Below are 10,231 nucleotides of genomic sequence, written 5' to 3'. Positions count from 1 at the left end.
TGTGATAGAAAAGAATGACGCGCAATTTCAACAATTAACAGAGATTCCTGAGTTTAGTTTTACCATATCATCGAGAGATTCAATATTATGTCCAAGGAAGCGATACATGTTATGCATAAAGGGCGACATGGACGCGAGATTAACATATCTTTTTCGAAAAGAAAGTTTTATAGTTAAGGATGGAGAAATAGTAATTGGTTAAATAAATGTTAAACAAAACCAATTTATTAGTAAACTGCTTCACAAAGAAGGTTGGGAAAAGAGTAATTAAGAAATAGAATAATCTTAAATAGTTAAGAAATCTATAATTTTGACAATTGTACTTTAGCTCCCTCCTTTTATAAAGACAATAGATTTGCCTGTTTGATTAGATATTTGCTTTTCTCGTACAATAACGTAGTTTGGACTATTGTGAAAGTTGTTAGGCCAGCTGTTACATCGCAACTATATTTTCTTATCAGTCTCTAATCACAACAGTGTTTCTTTTTTGTGAATAAAGACTGGGACGAAGCCTGGGAAAGCATTCAGACATCTCAACTATGTTGACACCCCCTAGTGTTGCCTCGAACAAACCAAAAATATATTAAAATAAAAGAAAATAGTACAAGGAGAGAAACTAAAGCGAGCGTAAGTGTGCAACGTTACATAGATCATCAAAAATAAAGGATTGACAAAAATCGGGTGCATAATGCCACTAAATCAATAGATGGTGACACTACTTCTCCCATGTCATTTCAATAGCAAAAATAATCGACCTCATCTCAACGATATGTGCGAAGCTGACATGGATTGGAAACACAAAACACCATCATGCAAAACCCCTCCCAGTATGGAATATGCCCCTTGCACCTGTAGAACCAGGCTCCCTTGAGTATTTACTTCAATCCATCCCGACTTTGGTGGTATCCATCGTACTTGCCTGAAATCCGAATTATAGTTAGATCAAGGGTCACTTGGTCAGACCGGATGATTCAGATTGATTGGACTGAATGACATAATAAAATAAATAAATAAATAAATAAATAGTATATATATATAGTTAATTTGAAATTACTTTTATAAATTATATATTTCAAAATAGTATATAAAAAAAGAATTCAATGTGACTTAGCATACTCATTATAAGAAATTGATGCTAAAAGTGAACCGCTTGAAATGGTTTTAAAGAGGTTAAAAGAAAATTAAGCATCCCCGTATAAAGGAAATAAATGAGAATTTTCACTAGTTTATAAGTAAAGAGCATTTACAAGTCTTTAACCAATTACCAAGGGAAACACTCACTCACATGAAGCACCATCGGGTTAGATGTGCATCTGTACGATGTGGACGATGCGAATACCGCACCGAAATGAGATCCCTCGGACCACTCTATACTTTTATATTTTTTTAAATGCAAATTCTTTTTGATCAATTTAGTTTTTCGATTAAAGTTTGATTTCATTAAAAAAAACCGAATAAATAATTAAAAACCTTCTCAACCGGACCGTTGGGTCCCAATTAGACCCAGATCTGTTCGGTTTGATGAGACTTAATAAAATCAATTAGGTTCGGGTTGGATATTTGGCCAGTTTCCAATTTGACTAGTCGAATTGGTCGGTCTGTCCGAGTTTTATAACATTGACCAAATCAGGAGTGAAAAAAATTACGTGTAACTGATTACTGAATGGATGACCTAACTGAAATTTTAATTTGGTTCGGTTATTTTAACATTCTGGTTCGATTCAGTTTTAATTTTTACTCAGTTTGGTAATCGCAGTTTGGCTACTGAAAAAAATATCAATAAGTAATAACCGAACCAAATTTAATAGATAAATAATTTTTTTTTTTGTCATTACATATATAGATAATTTATAAAATATAGAACATATATAAATTTTGGCTTAGTGATTTTTTTAGATACATCGGAGAGCTAAGAAGCCACAGAAGAGAATCCCGACAGTCGGAAAAAACAACTAGACAGTTTAGCGACTTTTAATTTCTTCAATTGTAATTTTTTTTATAAAGGTACATTATTTGACGGTTTATATATTCAACAAGAAAAGTAACCATTTAATTTTTTTCTCATCATTATTATTAACCAATTTCAATTTTTTTTTCTTAAATTTAAGTGTTAATATATAAATCCAATTTAAAAAATAATATACGTATTTACTTCTTGCAATTTAAAAAATTCAATAGTATACTTGTTACTAGGGTAAACTACACTAATGGTACCTGAACTTTACATAGTTTACACTTTGGTACCTAGATTACATTTTTTCAAAAAATATACCTGAAGTAATGATGACCGGACAATTTAGTACATTTTTACCGGTTATGACCGGTCAACGCGAGTTTCATGAGTTAATTACATTAATGGTACCCGAACTTTACCATAATTCACACTTCGGTACCTGGATTTTATTTTATCCTAAAAACATAACACAAGTAAAGGTGACTGAAAGGTTTAGTTCATTTGATCGGTTAGTGACCGGGTAACATGAACTAAACATTGGGACTCACCATACACTCAATTAACATAAAATTATAATATTCTCATTTATGAACTGAATGACAGTATTATAATTTTATGTTAATTGAGTGTATGATTGGTCTCAATTTTTAATTTAAAATGGTCAAACTCAGGTTGATCAATCACCGATCAGTCAAATATGCTAAAATATTGAGTCATCTTTACTTGAAGTGTATTTTTTTAGACAAAATGAAATCTAGGTACCAAAATGTGAATTCGGGTAAAGTTCGGGTACCATCAGTGTAATTTACTCGTCAAAATCGCATTGACCGACCATTAACCGGTAAAATATACTTAATTGTCCGGTCATTGTTACTTCGGGTATATTTTTGAGACAAAATGTAATCTAGGTATCAAAGTGTAAAATTAGGGTAAAGTTCAGGTACCATCGGTGTAATTTACTCCTTATTACTACTACACTACTAATTTAGCTTACATGTAGAAAATATTGCAATTTTCTAGTTAATTAAAAATGAGTTTTTTTCATTAACATAAAATGTGCAACTTCAAACAATATCGAGTGACCGATACGGTGGAGGTTGGAGCGGGGATAGAACTTGAAATTACACATAAAAAACCTCATTTTCGTCAATTAAGCTTGAAACTGTACCAACGGATAAACGTTAGGCTGAAAATTGCACTATTTTATGCGTGAATGCTAATTGTTCTCTTGTAATAATTATGACTAAATTTGCACCTTATCCCTTGTAATAATAATAATAAAAATTCATCTAGCCTCCAACTTAAAAAAAAAAGAAGTAGAATGTATATATGAGGGGTCTAAATTTTTCATCTCGCCCCGGGCCTCTAAAAGGCAAGGAATGACCATGTATGAGACGAGACTGTTATTTGATCTAGTGATAGAGGCAAAGGGTACTAGCGCACCCCGACCAACAACCACTCTTTATAGAATTGTTTTGTTCTTGTCTATCTCTCTATCTTTAACTAGAGAGTGTTGCTTTCATCCGTAATAGATGGATGTTTATGCATTTTGTTTTTCAACTCATGCACTTTTATAAATTTTAGCAAATTATACATTTTAGCGATTAATAATAATGGTATTTGGATTAATTTGTTTTAATTTATCAATTTGAAAATTGAATTAATACTTGAAGTTCGATTTGGATTAAATTGATCATAACTGCTAACTTTAATCGCCATTTTGATATTAATTCCGGTAAATTTCAGATCGGAAGTGAGTGAGGGACAAATGTCGGAGCTCTAAAATCGGCCAATTAAGTGATTCGACCAGAGTTTATTTAAATTTGAATTTACCTTTAACACATTATTTATTTATTATAGGGTTTTATCAAAATAAAAAAAAATGTGAAAGGCAATTTTTAGGGTCGGTCAGGCAATTCAGGCGTATTAGTAATAAGTAGTTATGAAACTGTGAGAACGGCTCCCATTTTCGAATTTCCTGCGCTTTTTATCTGCCCGCCAATCTTCTCTGCAACGGTGCAATCTTCTCGATCATCATCTCCCTGCGAGCTCTTTTCCTCTCTAAATCAGATTTCAATCTTCTCTGTAACTGTGCAATCTTGTCTTCCACTCTTCTCGATCATCATCTCTCTTTCTCTGTAAATCAAATTCATATCAGATTTCAATTCGGGATGGCCACTTCAGCCTTCAAGTCCACCACTAAACGGACGCCCATTGGTAAAACCTTCACCGCTGATACTAGTCGGACCTCTTCTGCTCGGAGTCTCTGTAGATTCTCCCATCCGCCCAGGGATGGATTCTCAGGCGATGCCAAAGGGAGGCTTGATTCTTCTAGTCTGACCTCTTCTGCTCGGCGTCTTCTAGATGCGCCTCGGGATGACTTGTCAGGCGATTGGAGGTTTGTTACCACAATCAGAGGAGGATCAGGTTTTCCTGTTGTTAGATTCCATGATCTTCAATTCTTTGAGTCCGCTGATCGAAGGCGTTCTTCGTTGAGGGATGGGAGGTTTGTTACCACAATCAGAGGAGGATCTGGAGGGTTTCCTGTTGTTAGCTTCCATGATCTTCAATTCTTTGAGTCCGCTGATCGAAGGCGTTCTTCGTTGAGGAGGGATGGGAGGTTTGTTACCACGATCAGAGGATCTGGAGGGTTTCCTGTTGTTAGCTTCCATGATCTTCAATTCTTTGAGTCCGCTGATCGAAGGCGTTCCTCTGGAGGGTGCTCGATGTCGGTTCCTGAGGTATGACTCTATCTTCCTATTTCTTTCCTTCCATTTGAATTAAATGCTTATTGGAGCAGATTGTGTTGGCACTTAGTTGGATTTGTTTTTACAAATTTTGCTTTTGGGACTCCTTTAATCTTATATTTAGTACCAAATGTCAAATGTGATTTCTTAATGATTCTTTTTAAATTGATTGGTCCTAAAGCTTCTTTGTTTGGGGACACATGAATCTAAATGCTTGCATTATTGGTGAAGCTTTGAGGTCTGAACTCACCTAAACTTTCTGCAGTAGCATGCTTAGGAATAATGACCAACACATTTGTAGCAATCTGTTTCAATATTAAACCATTCTCCCTCACAACAACCTTACAGACAACAGGGCTTTTATTTGAACCCCTTCAAATCATACCAAAGATACGAAAAAAGTTAAGAGTAAATTACATCAAGGTACCTGAACTCACACTTTAGTTTATCATGCAGGTTGTTGGCACTTGGTTTATCATGCAGTTGGATTTCTTTTTAGTCTATCATGCAGTTGGATTTGTTTTTGGCTAAGTTTCAATTGTTTTGACTAAACTAGATTTAAGATTTGTGGTCCTTTCAGAGCCACTCATCAGTCATGCAGAGAAGAAGGTTGGATTTCAATTGCAGTGATGACAGTTATTTAATGTGCATTGTTTATGTGATTCCTGCCATACTGCCTATTTAAGCTTAATTTTGTATACGTTTTTTACTCTTTAGGCTGCTGAGCATCCGGTTGACGATGATACGAACACTGGGCTGTATGAAATGGATGGAGTTGATGTTTCTCCTAGCCCGTGTTCCTATAGTGGAGAGAGGCGACTGTTTGATGCTGATGAGTATCTTAATCGTGAAACTAGATGGAAGCGACCACACGTCCTTGATTATCTAGTTTGCAACCGAATGTTCTTTTAGCTGTAATCTTTATTTTAGAACTGCATTTTTCATCTATTTTCTACAAAAAAAAAAAAAAAAGGTGTAACTAATGTAATCTATTGGCTTGCTTTTTCATGGGTTTTGATGATTGGGCTGAAGAGATTCTCTTGTGTTTTCATTTTTGTCTGTTGGTATCATTTTAGATTATTATAAAGCTCATGTAAATACAATGGCTCTGATCAATTTTGCTGAGGCATCCATATGGTGTCTTGTTCTTTGGTTTGTATTTCTAGTTGTTTTTGTTTAAATATACTATAAAAAATGCACTCGGTGTGGAAAATAACAAGTGCTAAAGCTTTTGTTTAATTTAATTTGATTGATCATGTATGTATGTATGTATATGGGTGCTAGCTGCAGATGTTGAAATGGAAACAGAAGAAGAAATCAAAGAATGATGAAGCTATATATGGTGGAGGATGCTACAGAGGAGGAGGGTGAATCAGAAAAGAAGAAGAAAATTGGACAAATTTAATGGTGTAAATGCTGATGGAACTGCCAAGAACAAGAAGTGGAATCAGTAAGAAGAAAAAGAAGAGTGATTTCTGAGACATTTGATTCTGTTATGAATATTTTGATCATTTTAACTCAACTTATCAAGTTTAGAAGAATCTGAAAATTTAGCATATTTCTTTCCATCCAACCACTTCCAATCTAATTGAATTAAATTTTTCAACAAATAAATAAAGGTTCATGTAACGGAACTTGACGTCTCAATCTTTATGAAATTGTACAAATTTAGCTCAAACTTCCATTACTCAATGTTATAATTGCATCATTTCGCAAACGTTGAGGTTTAGATAGTGTTTTTTTTTGTAGGTCGAGACTAAATTGATACTTTTCCAAAATTCTTAAGACTTCCCATAAATTTAATTGTTTCCAAATCGGAACCAAAATATAAAATTTTACCCACCATCTCCAAAGTGCTTACTTATCATTACCTATTATTTCTTATTAACTCTATAAGAAACCCTCAAAAATCAACATGAAGTTAGTATATGTCATCTCTTTGGAATTTTTTTTTTTTTGAGGAAGAATCAAATGTAAAATAGATATTGAACTAGAATCCATTGAGATTGAGTTCCAAGCATAAAGAAAAAAAAATTAAATAGCTGATTGAATCTCCTCCTTTGCCCTCTCTATTAAATTCTACGCTTTCATCTGCAACCACATCAACAAATATCGGAATCAGAGGTGCCATCTTAGTGATTAAATTTAACCTTAAATTGAGAAATATCAAGAGTGAATAAACAGAGAAAAAAAAAATCATACCTCACAGAACTTCGGATATGGTCATTGATATAGGTAAGAAAAATCTACTACGGACTCAGCTACGAGGACAAGAAAAAGTCACCACTCCAAATAACAAAGACAATAAATGTATAGATAGATTTTTTCTTGTCATATACTAAATCAGTTCAAGTTTCTTAATCTACAAAACTAAATAAATAAAAATAAAAGCAAGCAACGTTGCATGTAACTTCATCCCGAGTAAATGGACGTTAGGAACAAAATCCTGAGCACCTATAATATCTTAACAGAAAGTGAAGCTAAGATCGTGTGAATAAGCCCCCATTGTGAAGCTATAGATGCCGAAGAAATCAGAATCCTCGAAACCAAATGTTGATTACTTAATTGGTTCAATACATCATTTCATCATTCTAGAAAGAGGCCTAAATACATATCAATGCACCAAATCGCTATAATCAAAGTAATAATCATAATCTCTATACAAAAATTAATAAACACACAAGAAATTGTTGAAACACCTTTACACATGATTTTGATTTGACAAAATTATTTAAGTTAACCCATGATTAAGGGACAATTAAATTTAAGTGCTTTGATTTAATTGTACTAATATGTTTGTTTAATGTTGAGTATACATATAAATGTAAATGGAAACAAAAAGTAAGACAGGACGAAGTCAGCATGAGAACACAGCACAAGCTGAGTGAAGTGAAACTCAGCGTGATAGAAGACAAGTCATCTTCAGAACAGAAGCTTGAAGATCAAGCCAATCAACAAAGCTGAGTGGAACGGAACTCAGTATCAAAAGTAGAGAAGTCTTCCCAAGAATCATATGTTGCAGAACGAAGCTGACCATGTAAGCTGAGTGAAAAAGAACTCAGTATCGAAATTAGCAACAATCAAGGACAACGACTATCGAAGTCAAGCTGAGTAATCCTCAGGGCCGCGCGGATGATCTGTTTGCTAGAAACAAAGATCTGACAACTGTCTGCACCAATAATAGAAACCTTAAGATTACGCAAAAGCCAATTTCGAGATGCATGGGTTAACTATTCTTTTGCTAAAAGACAAACTGGCACAAAAAGACAAAACCTACGAGAAGAAGACAAGTCTGACGCCTGCAGAATTCAGACGATAGGATTGGCCTGCAAATCTGAAGCTGACCAGAACTTGTCGCCGGAAGAAGCCGTTTGAATCCAACAGATAGTTCTAGATTCAAATCATTAGATCTCAGACTTCAACTATAAAAGAACAAGCTCATTCTTGGATCCTTTGCCGTTTTATATAAAAAAAAAAAATACATACAAAAAGCACACCAAAACAAGAAAGAGATCTTACACCAAATTTCTATTCCTGTGTAAAAGCTAGATTGATTTTGTAATCATCTAAAGTGTTCTTCATCTGAAAGGAACAATTTTGTATCAATTGTAATAGTTGAGAGAGTGGTGCTGAGTACTCGGTTTTAAGTACTCAGCGGTAGAGAAATCTAAGTGTTGGGTTATAGCACTTAGTAGGAGTTGAGTAGACGAATAGAGGACGGTACTCTTGCATATTCAACTGCCTTGTAAACGGTTTGAGCTCTACCTTTAAAGAGCTCAGTATTGGATTTAAAAAGCTCGGAGGGATTCTGGGGACTGGACGTAAGCGAAGAGCCGAACCAGGATAAGTCGTGCTGAGTAATCTCTAACTCTCTTTTCATATATATAACTATATGTGTTGCTTGCTATATTTACTCAGTATATAAATTGTTTAAACTGACACTGAGTAAATCAAAGTGCTGAGTTGGAAGCTGACCATAAAGAGTGTCATTTCCCAACTCACAAGTAAAACAGCTCTAGTCAATATCTGACTAAAGCCGTCTTACACCTCACTCGGCCGCGTTGACCAAAAGCTGAGTTGCGAAACTCTAAGAATTGAATTAAGTCAGCGTAATTAAAACGAAAAAGTTACATTAGTTCCTAACCCCCCCATTGGAACTAATCACTAGGGACCAACAAGTGGTATCAGAGCCATATAGCTCACTACTCTAAGATTTAACAATCTTGAGATGATCCCGATAAATGGCTGAGAACAGCACTCATTTCCTTCCCGGGAACCAAACAACACAGATACTCCCAGATGGATTATCAATTAGTCAGCCTCCCCTATTCGTTGGTTCAAATTATACATTCTGGAAGAATAGGATGAAGAACTTTATTCAAGCCACAAACATGAGTGCATGGCTTGCAATAGTTCAAGGCCCATATGTGCCTTATAAAACTGTTAACAATGAGAAAGTTGTTAAGAGTGAAACTGAGTGGTCATAAGATGACCTAAGAAAATTACAAAATAATGCTTCGGCTATCAATATGCTTCACTGTGCTCTAGATGCTGCAGAGTGCAATAAAATTTCAGGGTGTGAGTCAACACATGAGATTTGGAAAAAGCTTGAAGTAACCTATGAAGGTACAAGCAAGGTCAAGGAATCAAAGGTGAACCAACATATGAGATTATATGAGCTGTTCGAGATGAACGACAATGAGGACATCTCTGGAATGAACGCTAGATTCACCAACATCATAAATGAGCTAAAAAGACTCGGCAAGAACTTCACTGGAGAAGAGCAGGTGAAGAAAATCTTGAGAAGTCTGCCCAAGAGCTGGAAAGCTAAGAAAACGGATGTGGAGGAAGCCCAATACTTGACCACGTATAAATATGATGAGCTGATCGGATCTCTGCTGACTCATGAGATCTTGATGAAAAACTTTGAAGCAAAAGAAAAGTCAGAGGACAAGAAACAAAAATCACTTGTCATGAAAGCTGACTCAACCGAAGCTCATTCATCAGATGATGAGGAAATGGCCATGTTCACAAGAAAGATGAAGAAGCTGTTCAGAAAGAATGAAAAGAACAACAAGAGGCCATTCAGAAGAAGTGATAGGTACAAAGCTGAGTCCAGTGACAAATACAAAAAGGACAGCTCCAAGCCTGTCACTTGCTTTGAGTGCCATCAAACTGGGCACATTAAGTCAAGTTGCCCTAACCTGAAGAAAGAAAAGAAGGGAAGCAAAAAGGCAATGGTAGCCACATGGAGTGACAGTGATGAGTCAACCTCATCAGAAGCTGATGCAAATGAAACAGCAAATATATGTGTTAGGCATGAAATTGACTAAGTTTAACATAGTATTTATAAGGGAATTTGGGTATTTTTTATGTCATTTGGTGAAGAATGAGGGCTAATTATGTCATTTGGTGAAGAATGAGGGCTAATTATTGTCCAACGAACTGGCAACATCTCGGCAAGAAATGCCATGCCCCTCAACAACATAGTGGTGTGTGAGATTTTTGATATATGGGGAATAAACTTTAT

General features: G+C 35.2%; 1 protein-coding gene across 1 annotated transcript; it reads left to right on the top strand.

Moving 5' to 3' along the window:
* The first annotated feature begins 3,910 nt into the window (after positions 1-3,910).
* LOC136231706 (uncharacterized) lies at positions 3,911-6,175 on the top strand. Its single transcript, XM_066020775.1, has 3 exons — positions 3,911-4,695; positions 5,158-5,310; positions 5,419-6,175. The coding sequence occupies exons 1-2, from the start codon at positions 4,126-4,128 to the stop codon at positions 5,230-5,232; spliced, it is 645 nt and encodes a 214-aa protein (XP_065876847.1). The 5' UTR covers positions 3,911-4,125; the 3' UTR covers positions 5,233-5,310; positions 5,419-6,175.
* The last annotated feature ends 4,056 nt before the right edge of the window (positions 6,176-10,231 follow it).

The sequence above is a fragment of the Euphorbia lathyris genome, chromosome 1 (assembly GCF_963576675.1).
Source record: "Euphorbia lathyris chromosome 1, ddEupLath1.1, whole genome shotgun sequence".
In the NCBI taxonomy this organism is placed as follows: Eukaryota; Viridiplantae; Streptophyta; class Magnoliopsida; order Malpighiales; family Euphorbiaceae; genus Euphorbia; species Euphorbia lathyris.
The sequence above is the reverse complement of the archived record's forward strand: the minus strand, read 5'-3'. Positions and strand labels throughout refer to the sequence as shown.